This window comes from Aquila chrysaetos, chromosome Z (genome assembly GCF_900496995.4).
Source record: "Aquila chrysaetos chrysaetos chromosome Z, bAquChr1.4, whole genome shotgun sequence".
NCBI classification, from domain to species: domain Eukaryota; kingdom Metazoa; phylum Chordata; class Aves; order Accipitriformes; family Accipitridae; genus Aquila; species Aquila chrysaetos.
In genome coordinates this window covers 72,762,640-72,785,214 of record NC_044030.1, presented here as the reverse complement: position 1 = coordinate 72,785,214, position 22,575 = coordinate 72,762,640, and the positions used below count along the sequence as shown (strand labels likewise).

Here is a 22,575-nt window from a genome sequence, read left to right as displayed (position 1 = left end):
AGTGCTGAACATGCTTCCAAGGCAGGTTGTTCCCACCTCCACACCTTCTTGAAGAGTTAGTCAAGTTCTTCTGGTTAGAAGGCTGTGTCAGGACCTGCACAATGTATCCTTAGAAATATCTCTAGCCATCAAGTTCTTGACAAAAAAGCTGTTTTCAGAAGGCTGGTAAACAAGCGGCCCACTTGAGTAGATTCAAGACTTCAGTTCTGCAGGCTGAGGAAATAGACTAAAGGCTAAACAGCAATACAATGACTAGCAAGAGTCAAAATTGTAAATCCAGATACATTTACCAATAATGGACTACCCTGACTAGCAGCATTCTACCCACATTAGAAGTATAATAGTGCATTTGTGTGAGCCCCTGTATGACTGACTTACATTAGCATCTAACAAATCCCTATGTGCATAACTGACTATCACATTTTCTGCCTAGTTCCTGCTGCAATGGTAGTGCCACAAGTAGCCTTGAGAAGCACTAGGCATGCATTAATAAATCAGAAACGTGGATGTACTATTCAGACTTTTGCCTTTTAAACAGGGTCATTCATGCCAAGGAGTCAAATAAAATATCAGCTTAAGTGTTTTGTTTCATTACTAGAACACCCATTGCTTTAGCATCTGACAGTGTCTAAGAGTTCAAGTTGAATAAACCTTCTGTAACATGACACAATTACTATGAATTAGATGGAAAATTCCAGCTGCTTGTTCTGATGCAAGCACTGCCATTAGTTTGTTTCCTCTATTAAAACAATCAAATTAGTCTGTTAGAAACCAGCATAGCCAGTGACTAATAGACATGAAAGATACTAGCCCCACCTATAGGTAGGTTATACCCGGTATGTATTGTTCACACTTATACATAACAAGTACCTGCTAGAGGACAAGTGGTGGAAGAGAGTTCACAGACAGCTTGGGAACTGTTCCTTTCCAGTTTATGCCGTGTCTGGAATGCAAGAGCAGCATCACTTGCCAGAAAGATGACTGAATACAGGCTCTTACACTGCTAAGTCTAACCCAAGACCCTGTGGTTAGTCTTGTAAGAGCGACAACTGAAAAGGATGTTGACCTATCTTGCCTGGCAAGTGATCTGTCATTCCTGCAATCAGTAAAGTCTAGATTAGTGATGCCCCCACCACCCAGTTTCTCCTGTGATTCCTTGATAGCAGGGAAACCAAGACCAGTGTTTTCAGCCTAAGTTCAAAAACCCTGTTTAACTGTCCTGTTTAGGCCACAGGTAATTAGAAACATGATTTGTGGTTAAAAGATCATTTGCTTGGTATTATGACCCCAGTTAAGTCAGGCACTTGGCCTGTTGGCCAGAATATTTCTAGATTAGCGGGATTTTACTTGAGGGAACTCCTTTCATGCAACTTGCTTTAAGCCCTGTTTGATATTCTGTCCTCTCAACTAAGACATGGATCAATACTTCACTCAGGTATTAAGGCAGCCTTATGCCAAGGGCTTCCTCTGCTAACAGGAATACCCTTTTGGAATAAGCTGCAAGTCTACTTACATATTGCAGGATACAGCACATAGTCCAGCTGTCTTTATCATACACAACCAGTAATGAGAAACAGGGAAGAGTGACATTCATGTGCTGAGTGGCATAGAAGTGTGGTAATGGACCCATCAGGGGATACCTCCTTCATGCTTGCTGCTCCCTTCCCCGAGTACCAACTGCAAAGTAGATAAAGATCTTAGTACTCTAATTAGCCATGTCAGCTACAGATGTTGGCATGTACCATTGCAGGAGCAGGATTATGCCTGTGAAAATACCCAGGCATCTTACTATTTCAGTCAATTTGCTAACTGCTATTTCATCAGTTGAACAGAACAGTCTGTTCTCATCATATCTGTGCATCGGTGTCCCCCGAGCTGTTTGGTCTTCAGCAAGACCATAGAAATTCAAACTAAGTTCCTGAAAGTGTTTTCTGCACAGTTGAATCACTGGAATCACAGCCAAGTGAACATCACTAAGTTAACAGCTGGAACTGAACAGGTCACTCAGTTCAAGTGGTGCAATTGGACCAGTACTTTTTGCCATTGTACTATGCTTTTGAGCACATAATTTCTGATGAGATAATTAGTTACTTCTCAACTCAACTATCACGCTAGCTCTATTTTGGATTTTCCTTCCACTTGTCATGGGAATAAATACAGCTGTTGCAGTAATATAACAGAGGGCTCAGGTGAAGTCATGACCAGTTTAAACAAGGTGTACCTGACTAACAACTTGGAGTGATATCAATTAGCAAGTATTGCCCTCTGCTTACTTTAAAGGAAGAAAAAGAAATGCTTTTCATGAGCTCGTGCTATCTGGTTCCCTGAAGACTTAATCTCAAGCTGAAGGGAACTAGCACTGTCATAGTCTGTTTGATAGTTATTCTTCCACCAGGAACTTCAGTGTCCAAAGGTGATGTCCAATCACCTAGCTAGTGCACCTCAAATTGAGTTGTTCCAGGAATAACACAGCATCTTGCAACAAGTCTTGGTAGCAGCCTTTCCAATCTCTGTTCACCATTTAGCATTCCAACCTATTAGTTTGTTTCTTAGATTAAGAAACCCCTTCACTCTTAGTACCAGCAATATCAGCATCTGAACTCCAGAAAGAGATTGATAGATATCTCAGCATGCTATTTCTTGATAGAGAGCTATTCAGTTGGTAACACAGGCTTATTATTAGATTATATATTTATATTACCCACAAGAGGTTTCTTTATATCAGTCTTCCAGAAAGACAGCATGCTAAGGGGCCACTCCTGTATATCACTCTCTCCAGTTTCCAGTGCTGAAGCCTCATAAATCAGTGGCTCCTGAGCCAGAGTTCAGCTGTCTGTTCTAGCTATTGCTCAGGAAATCGTCACCTGCCTACTCACAGAATGAGGAATCTCAGGCCACGTGCCTGCAGTACATACCACTTGAGCTTCTGTCAATACTACTTGTTGAGACTCACTGGATATACCGAACAACCTGGAAGCAAAGCAGTTGTTAGTCAAGGCAGCTAGTGTTTACTCAGATGCAAACTACTTTGAACAGACAACAGCTCAAAGACTTCATTTCCAACTGTACTCCTAACTCCCTCCTGCCTAAAAGGACTGTTTCTGATCTTCTTGCTAGTTAGTATAGCAAAGGACTCTTGCCAATAACCATGCTTTTCACTCCCTTCTTCAGAGCAGGAACTTGACACATATTGAAGCTGTTATCATAGGTTATTTCAGCTGCATGCTGTTAAGTGTCCAGTGCTGGCAGAGTTATCCTTCTTCACAGTTTGGGTGTGTGCAAGCTGTACTGAGAGAGATTGTGTATGTTCTGTATAGCCTATGCTAAACTGTAAGCGTTCTTTACTGGTTCACAAATGTATCTGTATCAGCAACAGGATTTTGCTGTATTATTCTTGTGTTCACCCAAGCTAAAACCATATAGTCATGGCCACAGTGTCACGTACTGCAGTTTGCTTAAGCAGCCTGATGATCCCATGAGCCAAAAACCTGTCCTTTAAACATTCATTTCAGCAGCATTTGAAGAACCGTCCACCTAGCCCCCAGCTACCATACTTCTCATAACAAACTGTTGTAGCAGTCCTTGTCACAGGAGTCACTCCATACTGTCTCTTGTAACAGATGCAAGTTACATTCATTTGTCATTAGAAGACTGAAGACAATTCTGTTTACACCTTATGAGGCCAGGCTCTTCTACAGCAATTTCAGCCCTCACTTAAGCAGTATGCTTCATAATGCCTAATACAAGGCTTACTCTTGCCTTCAAGATTAGCCATTACCAAGAACCTTAGGTCTCCCTTGTACATGCAGCAAGAAAGGCAATGAATAACTAAACAAGACAAATCTAAAAAGATGGTACAAAAAGATCTATACCAGAGGTAAAAAAGGATTAACCAGGATTTTCAGAGGTCCACTGCAGCTCATTCAGTAGCCGTCCTACTAAACAGCTAGTCAAGTTTCACAGATGACTATTCTGCAGTAAGTTTACCTATTGGTAAATGTAGTTACACATATTTGTGATTTACATTAGAGGAAGTTTACGTTATTGCTCCTAAATCCAGACTCTAAAGTAATCCTGACCAGGCTTTCATTTTCCACCTCTAATATGGTCTTGATATCATATTATGGGGATGCCCCATCCACCAGAAGCATGCAAGGACAAGTGCCAGCCTTCTATCCTGCTCTGGAGTTTACCTTTCATCAGCCAGGCTAGCAGCTGTTTGCAAATTGATCTGCTATTCAAGCTACTAGAAAACTAGTTCTTACTCATATGGTGACCTTTGTGCCCTCCCTTAAAGCACAACTAACCCTGTTCAGAGAGAGCACAGAAGATGTCTGTGAGGTAGAAACACAGGCTGCAATATTAACACTACATCCTTAGTATTCCAACTTGTCTTGTCCCTTCCTAGGAAGAAAGTCTCATCCATAGGCATTTTAGCCATAGGGCAGGTGTATGAGACTTCTCATAGGAGAAGACTTGGTGTTGTGTGACACATCAGCATTCATGGTTGAGTACACTGTTGGAGAAGCTAGGTCTTAGTTAACATTTTCATGAAGCCTCCTGACTTCATTGTAGGTAGGTAAAGGTCTATTATCCTGTCTCTCAGACCTACTTGTTCTGTTCAAGAGATAATCAAGTATTTCACCTCTCATCTTATTGCTTAAGGATGCCACATGAACTGACAGAGCAGCAGGAAATTCAGCTCTAAGGCCAATAGTCTGTCCTTAACTGGCCCCATAAAGTCTGAGCTTTGAGATTTAAGCTAACATGCACCAGCTATGAAGCTTTATTAGAAGCTTTTAAAAGATAACCAACCAACCAAAATAACCAACCAACCAAAAATCCCAGTTTTGAGTGAAGGTCTGCAGGGTATTTCAGCTGAGACACTTCATCTTCAGGCACTCCACAGCATATGCAAGGCACATCCTTTCAGAAGAGGGGAAACTGCAATGGTCTATGCTCCCATCAACCAGGGCTGACAACAGATAGATGGGAGAAGATGCTTTGTTCAGCACTTAGCTGTCCAGCTCCTATAAACAAGCTAATCCTGTTGAAACTGGTACCTCTTGTTTATTGACTAGGCCTGCCACTGTGCTTCATCCAGCTTCTTTATAACCCTGAGACCCTTGAACCCACACACAGCCTCAAAATCAGGTTTCTAAAGTCAGTTTGTTTTTTTCAGTTATGGTACTTAGACACATTGTTCTATCTGATTCTTCTAACACAACCCCCAGCTGTATTTCTGTGAGTCCATGCTGAGGTAGAGGAGGAGTGGCTTATGCTTGGTTGTGTTTCACAGCAGTAGCTCATTAAGACCTCTTAGCATTCCTCCTCCCCTCCCCCAGAGGTAGGGTCTTGATTCTACTAATAATCCCTTAGTCTACATGCAAGATCTAGGTTTTTCTCAAAAGTCCTTGCAGATTACAAGTTACCTTCATGCTATCCCTTCATCATTTCTTTTGATAGAAACTAGCCAGCAAGCAGGATTTGCACCATCAGTACTGTTTCCAGAACAAGCTGGCTTTCTCTGGATGTGGAATTTATTGCTTCATTATCCAAGCAAATTTGTGCTTCTGTAGTGCTCACATATTGCTAGCCTTGCTGAATAAAGTCCACAAACATTCCCAAGAACTGGACTAACCCAGCAGGTCACACAAATGTCCTAGCACTGTAAAATTCACCAGGAAAGAAGAGCATCAATAGGAGAAAAAAATCTGTAGGTTTGGCAACAATACTCAATAACTACAGCATATTATGCACTTTAATTTACTTCATATTTTAAGCTATGGGTTTTATCCTAAACATCCTGTCCAGACACCAGCCCTTGATTCCCCCTTCCTTGACACCAAGTGCATTTATTTGCTTTACCACAGAGACAAAAATCTAAGAGCTCCTCTTGCCACCCTTTGCATATATTACATTCAGCTGTTTATAGTGCTTCTTTCCATATCTGCTTGTGATGTAAAGGCCTTAAGCAAGAAGTATATCCATAGCAGCTACTCGTCTGCAGTCTCCAATAATAGGGTTATGCAGGCACTTTGGCAAGTAATGCTCTTCTCAATGATAAAGTGGGTTGTGTACTGCAGGTGCATAGAGATACTTAGAAACATAGCAGAAGGCACACATTAGAATGGATAACCATCTCTACCTTCAGAAAAGGAAGCTGATGCCAGATTTTTGGCATTTGGCCCATCCTTCCAACTGACAGTGCTGAGCACAACCTCTGGTGCTCAGCCAATAGCTTTGTTTCAAGTAAGAGCACAAGAGATGAGAAGTATCCCAAGTCACAGGACTATCAGAGTAGTGCTTGTCATTCTCCTGTCTGCAGTGAAAAGCACACAAGACCCTGTTAGATTCCCCTCAGCAGAACCACCTCTTCATTTAAGACTTGGAGCACCTGGCATTCACTCCACTTTACACTGAGCCTTCCTATACCCCAAGTCATGAAGTTTGCTAATTAAGCTGCTGTTCTGATGGTTCACCTGACATTCATTTAGCACTCACATACTCCTTACCTGTATTGGGTTTGTGTGGCAAGGTTTTGGTAGTGGGGGGTTACAGGCATGGCTTCTGTGAGAAGCTGCTAGAAGCTTCCCCTGTGTCTGACAGAGCCAATGCCAGCCAGCTCTAAGACGGACCCACTCCCAGGCAAGGCCAAGGCCAAGCCCATCAGCAACAGCACCTCTGTGATAACAGATTTAAGAAGGGAAAAAAGTTGCAGCAGGCACAGAAGCTGCAGCTGGAGAGGGGAGTGAGAACATGTAAGAGAAACAACCCTGCAGACACCAAGGTGAGTGAAGAAGGAGGGGCACCGGAGCAGAGATTCCCCTGCAGCCCGTGGGGAAGACCATGGTGAGGCAGGCTGTCCCCCCAAAGCCCAGGGAGGTCCACAGTGGAGCAGATATCCACCTGCAGCCCGGGGAGAGAGGACCCCAATGCTGAGCAGGTGGGTGCCTGAAGGAGGCTGTGACCCCATGGGAAGCCCGTGCTGGAGCAGGCTCCTGGCAGGACCTGTGGACCTGTGGAGGGAGGAGCCCACGCTGGAGCAGGTTTGCTGGCAGGACTTGTGACCCAACGGGGGACCCACGCTGGAGAAGTCTGTGCCTGAAGAACTGCAGCCCATGGGAAGGACCCATGTTGGAGAAATTCATGGAGGACTGTCTCCCATGGGAGTGACCCCACGCTGGAGTAGGGGAGAGTGTGAGGAGTCCTGCACCTGAAGAGGATGAAGCAGCAGAGAATGTGTGATGAACTGACCCCAACCCCCATTCCCCATCTCCCTGCGCCACTAGGTGGGGGGGGGGGTAGGTAGAGAATCTGGGAGTGAAGCTGTGCCCAGGAATAAGGGAGGAGTGGAGGGGAAGGTGTTTTGAGGTTTGGTTTTATTTTGCATTACCCTACTCTGGTTGATTGGCAATAAATTAAGTTAATTTTCCCCAAGTTGAGTCTGTTTTGCCCGTGATGGTAATTGGTTGAGTGATCTCTCCCTGTCCTTATCTCAACCCACAAGCCCTTTGTTATATTTTCTCTCCCCTGTCCAGCTGAGGGGGGGTGTGATAGAACAGCTTTGGTGGGCACCTGGCATCCAGCCAGGGTTAACCCACCACATTACCACTTCTATCACTTGGTTCTCCTCCTCCAATTGCAAACTCTAGTGCATTACTATTAATAGAAATTTTCTGCTTTAGACTTGACCACATCCTCAGAACATTCTGAGAATTTTGTAAACCTGATTATGCCTCAGGAACCATTGTGTTGGATGCAACTGCAGTGATTCTTTGAACAGATATGGTGGATGACTCCCTCAAACAATCCACTTCTCAGCTGAAAAGATTTTCTTTGGATTCTGATTTGCCTCTCCAATTAGCCACCTACTGCCTCACCCACCTCCTGGAAGGTCCTAATAGAAGCTGATCAGAAGGCCTGCTAGCATTATAACCACCTAACAGGTCACTATCAGACACAAGGACATATTTTCAATTTACCAGGGCCTAGTAAGTCCTCACAGCCAGCTACAATACCTAGCTTCACGATTACTTTTCTCTAATCAAATCAGCATCTCTATCTCACCTATCTATACAGGTATTCCCATCCCTAAGCATACATATGCCCATTCCTTAGCATGCAATGGTCAAATCTAAGCCTGCGTGCTCACAGATTTGGTCCATTTTGGGCAGCCTTTTTTATGGAAGTTACAGAAGACTTCTGAGGCAAAAGACGCAGCATTTTAAGGTAAACTACCTTTGTTAAGAGAACATTGAACACCACCACCCCCCAAAAAAAAAAAAATCCTACCTGACCAGTGGATTTGCATGCTTGTCTGGTAAGGGTTCAAGTAACCAGCCTCAGCTTATCTGAGGGGCAGAAACTCTGCTACAGAGAAGTCCAGTTGTATTAGCAACAGCTGCATTTATCTTACTGTTCCGGCAGTAAGCACCGGCATTACCCCAACATAAGTGTCATCATATGATGATCATTAGACTTTAAGTCTCACCAGCTGAGATGTCAGTTTCTCTCACAAGGTAGAAGACTCATTCCAGTTAATACTGGACATCTTTAACTATACCCATTTACCACAGACAGAAGTAGTATCCTGAGATTCAACAGCCAAAAGCGGGGCACCCAGAAAGGGTGCTCCATCCAAAACCAAAACAAACGCCTACACCTGCTTCACAGCATCCTAACCCATTCCTCCTCTCTGCTACTAGAGAGATTATTTCATACCGGTTATCTATATGAAATTTAGGTTTTATATAGCTTTTCTTTTTTCCTTAAGTTCCCCCTCTCCACGCACAAAAATGAAAAGGCACATTTATTTCCCTTCGCGCTTAAGCCGCCTCAGGGCGCCGGTCCCGCCAGAGCCCGGAGCAGGACGCAGGCGGCTTCCACCCCGCCTCAGCCGAGAAACGCTCCCCGCAGCCCGGCCCGGGCAGCGCCCAGCTCCCCCCCCCACCACCACCCCCGGCTTTCGGCAGCAGAGACCCCTGTGCAGGGCCGGGGCCGCCCCGAGCGCTGCCGGCGCCCGGCCAGCGCCCCGAACCACGCAGGATTTCGGCGGCGGAGCGCAGCCCCACCGGCGCCTTCTGCCCGCGGCTGCGGGGAAATGCGAGCAGCCAAGTCGGGCTGAGACCTGGCCCGGCCGCCGCCAGAGCACCCTCTCCCCAGCACCCCACCGCCGGCCGGTCGGGCCCCGGCAACCCACCTCCGGCCGGGCGGCCGGGCCCCGGCACCCCACCTCCGGGCGGCCGGCCGGCCGGGCCCCGGCACCCCACCTCCCGCCGGCCGGCCGGCCGGGCCCCGGCACCCCACCTCCCGCCGGCCGGCCGGCCCCGGCCCCCACCTCCCGCCGGCCGGCCCGGGCCCCGGCACCCCACCTCCCGCCGCCGGCCTCCGCCCCCCACCCCACCTCCCGCCGGCCGGCCGGCCGCTGCCCCACCATAGGTACCGTCGCGTCCTAGGGGAAAGCCGCCTCCGCCCGCCGCCGCTTCTCCCCGGTGACAGCCTCTTGCCCGCCACAGGCTCTGCAGGAGCCGGGCCCCGCTCGCAAACCTACTTACGGGCTAGATCTGTTCCGCTCCGTGCATGGTCCGACGACGGCAGCCAGTACTCGGGCCAGGACCGGAGGCCCCGTTAAATATCCAGTTGTACTCTCGCCTTCGGATTAGTTAGCCACTCACAGCGAGGGACACGGTTTTAATCAGATACTGGCTGCTGACGACTATCCAGGAATGTGCTATGATGTTTTTGCTGCTTGGACTTAGCTACTCCCCCTCAACGTGTCGGTGCTCACAAGCTTAACTCCTTGGGAGCCGCCGCTCCGGCCCCCGCTGCGGGGGTGGGAGGGAGCTGGGGCCCGGGACGGACCCTTGCCAGGAGGGGATCGGAGCCCCCCCGAGGACACGCCGGGAGGGGAGCGGGGTGGGAGACTGTGGGGACCCTGCAGGGGACACGGCAATGTATGGCGCCCGTTGTTCGCAGGGCCACAGGTATCTATGATTCTCAGGCAGCAACGGCCCCGAAACGCCCTTCTAGAAAAGGGGTCCCTTCATGCGTCTGCTTAAACGTGGGTGCAGTGATGGTGTTAAAAAATCCAAGTCCAAACCAGCAGCTTTTTTTTTTGGTTGGTTGGTTGTTTTGTTTGGTTTTTTGGTTGTTTTTCCAAAATCACCAAACCCAGAATACCACCCCCCGCCCGCCCCCCCCCCCCCCCCCCAAAAAAAAAAAAAAAGAAAAAGTGTGGCTAGCTGAACCAAAGCATTGGGGCAGTGCAGTTCAGTTTCTAGGTCACATCCAGACCTGATCTTTGTACTTCCCACTCATCTTTATTTAAACATCTATCATGTTTTACTTTCCAGTGTAGTACAGCTGTTATCCAACTTGTGTGAAAGAGCCTCTGATAAGAAATATCGCATTCTTGTCCTTGTAGTAGAACTTTTTTTATTTTCCTCAAGGCTGTGAACTAGCCTAACATTATTTTCTCAAAACAGTGCAAAAATTTCTGTTCAAAACTGTGACATTGCCCTCCACAGCAATACCCAATTTAAAAAGAGGGAAAAAAAGGAACGCTTTTCCTGCAGTTTTAATACACTTGATAGATATTTCTAAATGTTTTGGAAGAGGGAAATATTTAATACAAAATTATTTTACCACCGGGGAGTTCAGGGTTCAAAACTGGTGGATACATTTGGTCATCATCCACATCCAAAACTACCAAATGATACAATACTTTCCTTGATGTGGTGTGGTACTCTCTTTTTAGGAACAGTGAAAGTGGTAGGAGCCCTGTACCTGAGGTGACCAAAAGCTGATAGTTGCTTCTCACTTGCCTGTATCTGTCGCTTCAGAAGTGCCAATTTTAACCAAAAAGGACAAGAAGGACCCATTTTTATGGACTAGCCTAGTGTTCATGGAAGGAAGTTCATGCCACATAAGTAAGAAGGCATTTGCAACAGTTAACAGGTTGCTGGCTTCGCCATGTCAGTATTTGCAGGATTAGATCTGAATTCCTTGGTACACTGTTGTATTCATGTTTGACAATGTTGGTTTTGTACAGCTTGCACTGTACTGTACATTGTTTTGAACACCTTGTGCTAGACGCCTACCAGCAGGACTGGAGCTTCTTGGCCCTGGGGCGGTATGTATTTTAAAGAATAATACTTTGCTCAGTGTGCTTTGTGGGAGCTGCACAGACCGCCTAACATGAAGGATGACATTGTGCCTAGTTTAAACATGGTGCAGTAACAAAGCAACTTGTATAAAGCAGCCCAGCCAGGTGCTGGATAAGCAGGATTACCATTTGTGCTTTGGCCAACACAAAACCCAGGCACATTTCACTGAAATACCTTGACTAGTTGTACTAATGGTTACAAATATGATTTATACTATTTGTTGTTGAATTTGGAAGAGATGAGAATGCTTTTCATTTGCCAATAGAGAGCAGTTTAAGAGCCCTTTTGAGATGCAGTGAAATTACATCCACTACAGAAATGGCAAGAGGTCCTTCACTATCTACCAGCACTTGGGACATCACTAATAATCTCACGGAAAAACTTTTTTACTGATCAATGGTTAATAACTAACTGGAAAAAATTACAGTTTTCTTAGAGAATAAAATATGCCTCAAGCCTTGAAGGACTGCACTTTCTATTTTGTAATTCAACTCAGAACAGCTCCCCTGATGTCCCCACACTGTTGAGCTAGATGTTAAATTTCAGAACTGTTACATTAAACATATGTAATAGGATTGCCTTCTGAATGTAGGAGGAATCCAGGCAGAAAGCCCCACAGGAATTCAGTTATTTCATCTATACTGTGCTGCAGGACTTAAAGGGCATGCTTTACACTTTATGAAAAGTAAAAAGGATTTTTATTTCTCTGCAGTAAAAACAGAATCAAATTGAAAATGGCTGTTATGACTTTAAGCCTGACTATTAAAAGATTATAGTAGAGACAGAGTGCTGTTTTCCAGGATGATGACTTTTTTTCTCATATTTGTTGTGTCGGATCTTACTATTGCTGGCATATGTTCAGTTCCTACCGAAGGCTTTTTTTTGTTTTAAGTTAACCGCTTGTTGTGCTGAACAGTATCAACCTCAGCACTTCCCAAACACAAGCCTTTTTTCAGCAGGTCTAAAATTATCTTGAAGCTGCAGCTGGAAACCTTCACCTCAGTGAGTTTTTCTATCGATTTTCCGGATGTTAACTCTGCCCAAACCACAGTCTGTCATTAGGATCACTGGGATTCCAGTCCGGGTGGAAACTGGGGTAGCAGCATGAAGTAAAAACACCAAAGTGCAGAGACCTTCGGAAGACATCAACTTACGTGAATGCCTTGAAAGTGGTTTCAGTAACAGTTTGTGAAAAATCTGCTTGCAGCAAAGCAACGTGGTAGCTAATCTTGCGATGGCTTGCTCAGGAATGCCTGGTTTATTATTAAAGTAATCTTTTAAGATTTTATTGGAATGTGTTTTCACACTGGTGTTCCTACCTTTGTGGGCTTTACTATGTGTGTGTCATCTTGTCCATAATTAAACTTTTCACTGACAGACCTGGGACTTTTTTTAACTTAAACCTCCCATTTTGAATGCTGGAATTTCATCTGAACTTTAAATACCGTCTTGGAATTTGCCATAAGGTAAACTGTCTGCTCTTGTACACTTCCCTGCACTGCTACAGATGTTGCAGACACACAGTAAGTGACTGAATGTAAGAGAGCTTGTGTCTTAGTGTTAAAAAAAGGCTGACAGGAACGAAGTAGTTGTTCAGATGCTCAGGTTGTCCCTAAAAAATTCTCACTTTGGAATATATGGGAATAAAAATTAATGGAGAACTGGCCTAGAAAGTACATTTTCAGGGAAACTTCACTGCTGTCAACTGGAGAAGGCGAAGTATGTCAAAGGAAACATGAACGAAGAATTTGTACTTCAGCCTTTGGACTTCTCAGCCAAGTTTCTCATGTGACTTGGACTTGCTGACCACTTCTTTTTATAAATTCAGTTAAGGATAAAGTCCACAGAATATCTGAAACAAAAAGCATCCTTGCTATTTTAAAATCTTAAATTACAATCTATAGCTCATTTTAGTATAGCTCTAGGCATATCTCTGGGAGATGCAGTCCACATGTTAACAGCCTCGGTACCCAAATGCTGGATCATCAACAGACCTCAAACTTGTCTTGGAAATAGTTTCTCCTGGAATCAAGAATAGATTTGAATAATTATTTAATCGAAGGTTTGTTTGTTGAGGCCCAAGTCTGGGCATCTCAGGCTTAGACTGCCACAGGGATTTAAATTGGTAATATGTTCAGCCATTTAGAAGTGATTGAGTAGAAGTGCAAGAGCTATTGCCCCTCAGCTAAGGTACAACAGCTCTTAGTCTGTGCCTTAACCAGCTGCAATGTGAGGTAAACCCAATTACTTTAGATTGCCTTCAGTGGTGTTTGCTAACAATTAAAGCTAACCTCTCTCTCAGCTGATGACTGCTAATACATGCTGAGAAAGGATGACTTCCCATAGTATCTTGCCCTCTGCCATGCTTCAGGCAGGGATACTTCAGGAGGAGATGGTGAATTTTAGGACTGGAAGCTCATGTCTTGCCATTATAGCACTGCAGCTCTCCAGCCCTGAGGTCCTAGCCATCTGACACGGTCACCAGCGCAGCGCAGGCTTCCAAAACCAGAGACATATTGTGGAGTTCTTCAGCAGTTTTCCATATCTCATCTGTAGCCATAGTTTGCCTCAGGCCTGTCTGTGGATGTGTGCTGGCATGGAGGGTAGGCATGATTTTATGTCACACAACATGGTCATGGTGTGCAGCTTATATAGTGCCTCTGTTCCTAGCATGGCTGTGTTTGCCTCAATGGCCAGCAGATTTTAGTTGAAGCAGAAGTGACATTTCCATCACTGAAACCTGGTGCTTGGTAACTGGTATGGTCAACCAGGACCGTGAATTTGTCTGAGCAAAAAGTACGGTGGTAGGCAACATCATCTCACTTGAAAGAGCGCACTGCCCCACACACATTATATAAATAAACACAGTATTTTGTTTGGCAGCCATCAAGATGAAGAAAGACCAATACCCAAACCACGTTCTCTGACTGTGACGCTACTCTGTGAATAGTGGGAAGCGACCACTTTCTGTTTTGAAGGAAGAGTGGCCAGTATCTGTGGCCTGGATGACAATGCATGTGCATATATATTCCTGCATACAGGAAGGGATTTTGGCCACAGTGTGCTTCTTCCCTGGAGAGGTGCTATGTCCAGAAGAGAGCGAAAGTTCAGATGCATCCCTCTTGGCACTGTTTCACATTGGCTGGCTGTAGCTCCTTCTGTTTGTGAGCATTATATATTCTGAGTCTGTTTTTTGAGTCCACAGCTGGCGCCTGACTTTTTGGCTTCATAATATTTAGCATCCAAACATGTGAGCCTCTTCTGGGGTCTGGCCCATCATTCCTAACCTGTACAGATTGTTAATTGGAGTTTGACAGTTGATCTGCTTAGCTGTGTTTGCAAATTCTGCTAAAAATGCCATGATTTTTAGGTGTCTAAATAGTTTTATAAACCTATTCTTACTCCTTTCAGTTAATTGAAACCTGTCTTTGGTGTGCTGCACAATTCCCTGTCTATATGTGTCAACATGGAAGCTTGTCCTTAACCCTTGTGACATGTAAAGTGAAATTGTACACAATTTAGATCTAAACGAATCCAGAAGAATGTATTAAACTCCACAGAATCTTATTTGATGTAACGTAATCAGGTGGAGACATCCTTGCCAGTATGGGTTCTATTACATTTTCAGAGATTCTCCCTGTAGTTATAAAGTAGATAGACTGAGCAGAAGGGAATCTGAGATAATAGACCTTCATTTGAAATTCTAAGAATTAAGCCTCACCTTTGAATCTAGCCAAGCAACTGAGTACATAACTAAGAAGCCCAAACAAGTATAAACCAGTGCCTGAAAAGTGTCAGCTACATCTGTGTGAGATTGTGACATTAGCTTTGTGTTTAGCTCAGAAATAGTAAAGGCAGGAAACAACACTGTTGGGATCAGTCATCCAGAAGAAGAAACACACACGATTCTTTCTTCTATTGTCTGGAAAGAAACTAGTCTGGTTACAGCCTTTCTGTGTTCCTGTACTTTCAGAAATCTTCCTCAAATGGTGTCTACTGTGTAGGTTAAGTCATCCTGATTCAGTTAGCGCATCCTAGAGTAGTATACTGCTCTGAAATGCCAGCTCTGGCATATTTATGTAACAATACTCAAAAGGTGGTATAAATACTTTCAAAAACATTTTTAGATGAAAATATGCAATGCTGCTGTCCTGTGGAGAGTTCTGATTTAAACAGTTTTGTTTATCTGCTCATCTTCTTTCTCTTAGCCCATGTATCTTGTTCCTCTAAGTTAGAAACATATAACATTAATACATTTTGGGTGTTTTCTGTGGAGCTCCAATTCCATCTGAACAAAGAACATAACATTTGTATTTTGTATTCACAGAGTCCTTCATAAGTAAATTGCTTTTACTGCCTGAACTTAGAATGGGGTTCAGAGTAGCAGAATGCTGCAGAGTAACTTCACATTCAAAGTGGGCTTAGAGCTCAGGTCTCCTATGCAAATACTGGAATTAATCTGACTGAGCAAAGGCTTTCACTTGTTTGCTGACAATGCACTGGGTAACTTGCATTCTTCCATACTCTTAATCCCATTAACATCCTCAAGGTAACAAGTTGTATAAAATTAATAATACCTTTATGGTATTTAGATGTTGGTTGCGTGATAAGTGCTCTACAGAGAAGAATCAATCCTCTTTGTGCCCTTTACCTTTCATTATGCTTTTCTTCTCTCTTTGGTTATTTCTCAGCATTTCTTAGAACCATGCCTACTCTTTTCACATAAGACAGCATATACTACCTTTGCTTGTTGTCTGGTTCTCTTTTCCCTAATTCTCTGGAACTACCTCTCCAGGTAGGATTGTCTTCATCTCGGAAGGTTGTCCTTCATCCAGGTTTCCTATAATAGCTGCGTCTTGCAAGAGTTCCTTGCCTTCTTGGTAGCCTTGCTGCCTCATTGGCAACTCCTATTTTTGCATCTTCCTTTCTACCTTGTAAATAGCACGTCATGAAGAATGCAGTGAAATTGTTGCCTCTTCCATTTTGTTCTTCTTTAGTCTGTCAGTCTCTGGCACCACCTCCTCAAATGAGAGCTTTGTACCAGCCTTCATGAGCAGACACATTTCCGTATCAATCACAGGTGCTCATTCAGAGACCATTTGCACTGACCCCACTCCTTCCATGTATGTTTCATTTCATGTATTCTAAAATTTACAAAATTTGGCTAATAATATTTTATTCAGGCACCCTTACTGCCATCTAAAAATTTTTATATTTCACCTGGAGTTAATGTATTTTGTTTTAGTTTACAGAAAGGGAGATAGAGGATCATTATGCAAACTCCTATTACATGTTCCTGGCCTATACCAGAAAATGGAGGCTCAGCTTTGTGATGTTTTGCCTGTGAGGGAAAAACAGTGACCTTTGTTGTTCTTTTAGCTGATAGTAATTTTATGGGAGCCCATCTGGGCCCTGAAGATCCAGGCTTGACAACTCTGGGTACAGAAAACAAGAAACCAAATAGTTCAATATGATCTCTGTCAAATATGCAGGCTCCACAGCCTCATTTCACTTGGTCACCTCATTCTCCCCTTTTTGTAGGTTGAAAGTCTGAAAAGAACAGATCTTTTATGAATTGTCTTCAGGGTGCTGAGCTTTAACAGCATAAGATGATTCCTGTCTCATCTGAAATGTTTTCATCTTAGACACCTGAGGTCTTGGAGCTTTAACACTCACTTTGTGGCTTTGACCATGTCAGTTTGCCTTTGTTTTACTCAGTCTGGTAGGAAAGTTGGGGAAAAGCCATTTTCTGAGATCAAACTAAATAAAATTTTTAGGGTACTTGTAAGATCAGCATCAGGATATGACTCTTACTTCTTGGATTTTGCTTATTCCTCTAAACTTCCTGTTTGCTAAAGGTTTTTACATAAAAAGCTACCTCTTGCTGCTTTTCAGTTTGATATTTTTACAACTCAAATTAGACTGTGTGCTTCTCTTTGTCATAACTGATGTAAAACACTGTTAAAAGACATTTGCAATGTCATAAAATGATTATGATTTGACAAACATGAGAACATTCAAATTTGATTGCTTCTCCCCAGCTGTAGCATTCCAAGCAGCCTGGAAGATAAGAACACACTGTTGTTATTAGGAGACAAATGGTTTGTAAAAAGGATTCAGGATTGTCCTAGTAATGCAAAGTACTAGATGACTACTTTATGAAATAAATTTGGATTTTTGATAAACAGTGTAAAATATTAGAGAAAAGTGGAACAAATTCATCTACATAAATCTGACTATAAAAATGTATGAGGTTTAACACAATTTGCTTCTGCTTGGGGAAATGATTACCACATATACTGTAGCTCATGCTGAGGAAGTGATGCTATAGACCATAAACTACTATATCCATGATCTCTCAACAGTGCATGGCACTAAATACTTAGAAGTCAGCTTTGTTTTCTGTAACTTGGCCTAGAGGTAAATAGAAAGATCATGGCAGACCTATTTTCTGTACTAATAGCCACAGAATTCCTCACAAAAAAGTTTGCTGGCAAGAAGCTTCACTTTTCTTAACCCCCTTCCCATACGTGCTTCAGTCGGAGCTGACCGAAATTGTATTTTTTAAGTGGGGGCATCTATCCAAGTTCTGTCACATCCCATCATGCAGCAGTATATAAAACTGATTTGCTAGTATGAGAGGCCCTCTTTTTCTTTAGGTTGCCTTTGTTTAAAATATAAATTACTGAAATAGCCCAGGAACATTCCCTGTGTTATAAGTGGTAAGAATGTGGCTTCCTTCTATTTTAGTTTTCTGTTAGGAATGTTCCTTTAAGGGTTACTATAGCAATGCAAGCTGCTATTGAGACTGTAAACATTAATGATGACTTGGAAGTTGACACCCTGCAAAAACATTTCAGTCATTCTAAGTAAGACTTCCAACAGCACTGCCATAATATGCAACTCCAACTGAGAACAGCAGGATTCAGAGTTTTTTAAGAAAATAGCCTATATACTAGACAGCAAAACTGCAATGAAGGGAAAATAATATACTCTAATTTTGCAACAAACCAAAAGTCCCTTTTCAGCATATTCTGATGCTGTATTCATTATATTTTGGGAGGTCTGTCAGGCCACTTTTAAAGCAACATTTGCCTGCCAAGTCCAAATTGGCCCTTCATCTCTCTGGAATCAAACTTTTGTTGCTATTGTTGTTGCCTTTCTTTTGCAAATGCAATAAAAATACGTGCTAGGTTACATGTGGCCATGGATATCATTTATCATGTAGGAAGCACAGAAACAAACCAACCACCAACCCAACCAGATGTTTATAGGGTATTTTGAGAGGGCAAAATCCAAATTTGGGCTTCACTCCAAATTTGGGAGCTTTAAAATAGAAAAGGAAGATCACAGGTTTGTGTCTCAAACACATTTTCTGATTGGTTTTCACAAATACAGTTTGTAATGTGGGCTGAAGAACGCTGTCTTCAGTTGCTCTTTACAGGGAATGACTCTTCAGTATGATACCCATACCTGCAACTGTATTTAATGTTCGCTAATGCACAGCTGCTTTGGTGAGCAACTGAGTAGCAGTTAACAAAGCTGAGACAAAAAGCAAATAGTTTTAGGGACTCACGGCTATTTAATTTTCTCTTCCTAATGAAATATAATATTTGGGCTTATTTTACAGCATATTTTAGGTATCTAGCACAAGTGGAAATTTATTTAACTAACAATTGTCGAATCAAAAAGGCACAACCCAAGACAAATTCACAAAATATTAATCTCCCTGGATCATTGCTTCTGCAGAGGCCAAAGATGTTGGTGGTGAGCTGGATCTTTCCTGCCCTCTTCCTGTGGCACACTGGAGTCTTTGTGGGTTTTGGTCTTTCGCGCCACAGGTCATAGGCTTGTTACAGGGTGTTGGGAAGTATTTTGTGGTTTGTGGGGACCCTTCTGGACTAAAGAACTCTTTTACATTGTTGTCTGTGACTGTAGGAGCCTGGACTTAAATTTTTTTCCAGTGCTGTGATTCCGGAAACTTTGTTTTCATTTGCAACAGAGTTGATCTCAAGGCTGGATTGTGTTCCCCTGCTGAGGTTGCTAGTGGACTCCTGTAAATAAAACAGCCATTAATTTTCTGACTTTTTCTGGTGTTGCACTGCCCTTTCACAAGACTCCACATAGAGGCTGTGCCACTTCAAGAATCTCCAAATCTGGAAGGTACAAACTGTTTAGCCTTGGTTATGGGCTAAAAAATTGGACCACGCCAGCTACAGAGTGCAGGGGCGAAAAATGAAAAAAAGAAAGCCCTCAGTGACAGCTGCCAGAAACCTGCCAGGGCGCTGAGTGCATCAACCGGTGCTGTAAATTTCCTCTCCCATCCTAGGAAGCTATGCTCAAGGTCAGCTTTGATGGGCACAGCTGTGTAACCTTGGATCGAGCTGCTGTGAAAACAGTTGACAGTCAGAAGTCTCCTCCGGGGCGGCTCTCTGCTTGGGAGCTGTGTTCGGGATGAGGCCCTTGCTCTCGGTCCTCTCCTGAGCTACACTGCAGGTGTGCTGGGCTGGCCCTCGTGCTCTCCTGAGCCTCACCTTGCCTCTCCAGTCTGATTTTTTGGCTTGACCTCAGACCTGCCTCATCCCTACAGACGTGTCCAGCAGTCAGTGAGCTGTGGCTGACCCTGGCTGCTGCCACTGGACCTGCTCTGTTTATCTTGTTTGGGTGCTGTGGGAATGGGCCCCTGTCACAAGGCCACGCTTCTGCCTGCCTTGCTATCATCTCAGCTCCCTGCTCGCCCTCCCTTGCAGAGCAGCCCCACTGTTGTGTCTACCTGATAAAACTGTAGGGATGTGTAAAAGTGTTAACGATATTTGGATTTGAGTATGTGGATCACAATTTTTTTTGGCATTAGTTTCACTAACATCTCAAAATACAGCTCCCATTGCATCTGCCTAGCTACCTACTTACTATTTTATTTTGGTAGGAACTAGACAGTTGAGCAAAGATTGGGACCCCTTGTTGTAGGTAGGATAAAATATTTCAAAAAGCCCTGTCATTTGCTGCCATTCATCACCAGCAAAGTACCTCAGTATCCTTCAACAGGTTCTCAACAGTATAGCTAAGTGTGAGCAAATCCAAGAGTAGGACTACCAACATCTCAGTATGCAAAACTGAGTAACACAGGAGCAGGCAGAATACGTGGTACAAATTATGGACAAGAAAAATGGTACACAAATGTTGTTCAAGTAGGAAAGAAAAATTTCAGCCTGTATAAGGCCAACAACAGAGGGAAAATTAGAAGAATTAAGGTGCACAGAGGAGGCTAAAATCCACAGTACTTATGATGAGATTTGAAAAGCTATAGGAATGGGATGAGAGAGGACAATACAAGGCAGGAGTTGTCACAGCTGCTGTTAAGTGGTACAATAACCTAATTGTACCCCTGCAAATGAGAGAGTTATAAACTGCATCCATGTCATAGTACAGCTACATGATCTCAAAACGGACCTGCAATTGAATTCACCTGACATTCAAATTCAGCAAAAGCTGCAGCTTGCATGCGTATTTCCATCTGGCAAGACTGTGGTGGCCATGGACGCTGGGGCAAGCTGAAAACTGAACATGAGCTGCACTGCAGGTGTGCTGGGCCAGCACTCTGACTCAGCTGATGAAAGGTCCTTCTTGAAAGCTGCCATTCCTGCTGTTGGCTGTGGAGTCCGTATGTCAAACACTGTGACTGGTCTCAGTCTAATTCCCAGTTGATACTCCCCAAATTTCTATCAGAATTAGTGAGCTGTAGCTCCAGAAGAGCAGTCAGCGGCGAGGCCAGCAGCGGCAACGGTAAGTGGGCGTCTAAACGGCAGATTGAAGCGGACCGGGAGGTTCCCGAGGTCCAGGAGCGCCGGGGAAGAGCGGGGGGACCCGTCCACAGCCGGCGGCTCTCGCGAGAGAGGCGGACGCGGCGTGGGCGTTGCCGGGGGCAACCGCGGGAGATTTGAACGGCCCTGAGGGCGCTGGCGAACAGGGCGTGGCGCGGCGGTTGGCGCGGCGGTTGGCGCGGCGGTTGGCGCGGCGGTTGGCGCGGCCCCCCTCTTCCTCTTCCCAGCTGGAGAAGGCTACTTCAAGCGGTGGGCGTCGGCCCAGAGGGAGACCCAGGTATGGTTGCCACTTGGGGGAAAGCCACTGTTAGGAAAAATGTGGCCGCGCAGACAGAGCTCCCATGTGAAGGTGCAGCTGTCCAGGTCTCTGGCTGTGGGCAGTGCCTGAGTCTATCACTGATGATGGAGGGCAGCGGGGACACCCTTGTGTGAGGTGTGACCAGGTGGATGATCTGCTCAGCCTGGTGGCAGAGCTGAAGGAGGAAGTGGAAAGGTTGAGGAGTATCAGGGAGTGTGAGAGGGAGATAGATTGGTGGGCCCACACCCTGCCGTCCCTGAGGCAGAGGCAGCAGATGGAGGCTCCACAAGAAGTGGAGGTTCCCCTGCCCTCTTGCCACCAGGCAGGAGGGGACCTAAGAGATGCAGGGGAATGGATACAGGTCCCTGCTCGGGGAGGCAGGTGAATCCCCTCCTGGTCTCCCTCGCGTTCCCAGTTGCCCCTGCACAACAGGTAGGGGCTCGGAACTTGAGGACCAGGTCAATGAAGATCGGGGTGTAGATGAAACCCTATCTGGGGAGGTGCCTAGGCTCAGCCGGGCAGTCCCATGCATTCTCACATCCTCTGAAAAAAGAAAAAGGAGGGTAATTGTTGTAGGTGACTCCCTTCTGAGGGGGACAGAGGGCCCAATATGCAGACCTGACCCATCCCACAGGGAAGTCTGCTGCCTCCCTGGCGGCCGGGTAGAAGACATTACCAGGAACAACCTGGTCTGATTCAGACCTCTGATTATCACCCGCTATTGGTTGTGCAGGTTGGCAGCGATGAGATCGCAGAGAGAAGTCCAAAAGCAATCAAAAGGGACTTTAGGGAACTGGCATGATTAGTGGAAGGATCAGGAGCACAGGCAGCGTTTTCCTCAATCCCTTCAGTGGCAGGGAAATATACTGAAAGGAACAGGAAAACACACCTGGTTAATACATGGCTCAGAGGCTGGTGCCATTTGTGGAATTTGGGTTTTTTTTGATCATGGGGAAGTTTACATGGCACCGGGCTTGCTGGCGACAGATGGAATCCAGCTATCTCAAAGGGGGAAAAGGATTCTCTCTCATGAGTTGGTGGGGCTCATAGAGAGGGCTTTAAACTAGGTTCGAAGGGGGTAAGGGATAAAACTGGGTGCACCAGAGACGAGCCTGGAGGCAGCATGCCAGTGTTAGGGGTGGATTTGATAGGCCAGCTCAAATACAGCTATGCCAATGCATGCAGCATGGGCGATAAACAGGAGGAGCTGGAAGCCATCGTGCTGCAGGATAGCTATGACTTAGTCGCCATCACAGAAACCCGGTGGGATGACTCCCATGAGTGGAGT

General features: G+C 44.8%; 2 protein-coding genes across 5 annotated transcripts in view; one reads left to right on the top strand and one right to left on the bottom strand.

The window, feature by feature from the left end:
- Positions 1–9,792, bottom strand: part of DAB2 (DAB adaptor protein 2) — a 28,246-nt gene extending 18,454 nt beyond the window's left edge. For 3 of the 4 annotated variants that reach the window (XM_030005155.1, XM_030005158.1, XM_030005159.1), the window contains exon 1: positions 9,558–9,792. The gene's annotated coding sequence lies outside the window, so the exon portion shown is untranslated. The remainder of the gene's footprint in view (positions 1–9,557) is intronic. The other variant, XM_030005156.2, reaches the window with a different exon arrangement.
- LOC115337230 (translation initiation factor IF-2-like) lies at positions 1,621–21,109 on the top strand. The gene is made up of 4 exons (XM_030005339.1): positions 1,621–1,684; positions 8,834–9,294; positions 9,762–9,918; positions 20,895–21,109. The coding sequence occupies exons 1-4, from the start codon at positions 1,621–1,623 to the stop codon at positions 21,107–21,109; spliced, it is 897 nt and encodes a 298-aa protein (XP_029861199.1).
- The last annotated feature ends 1,466 nt before the right edge of the window (positions 21,110–22,575 follow it).

Coding starts and splice junctions, on each gene's coding strand:
- LOC115337230 (XM_030005339.1), top strand. CDS start 1,621: ATGGACCCATCAGGGGATACCTCCTTCATGCTTGCTGCTCCCTTCCCC. Junction 1,685..8,833: donor CCCCGAGTACCAACTGCAAA/GTAGATAAAGAT, acceptor TTCGCGCTTAAG/CCGCCTCAGGGCGCCGGTCC. Junction 9,919..20,894: donor CACGCCGGGAGGGGAGCGGG/GTGGGAGACTGT, acceptor AATTTCTATCAG/AATTAGTGAGCTGTAGCTCC.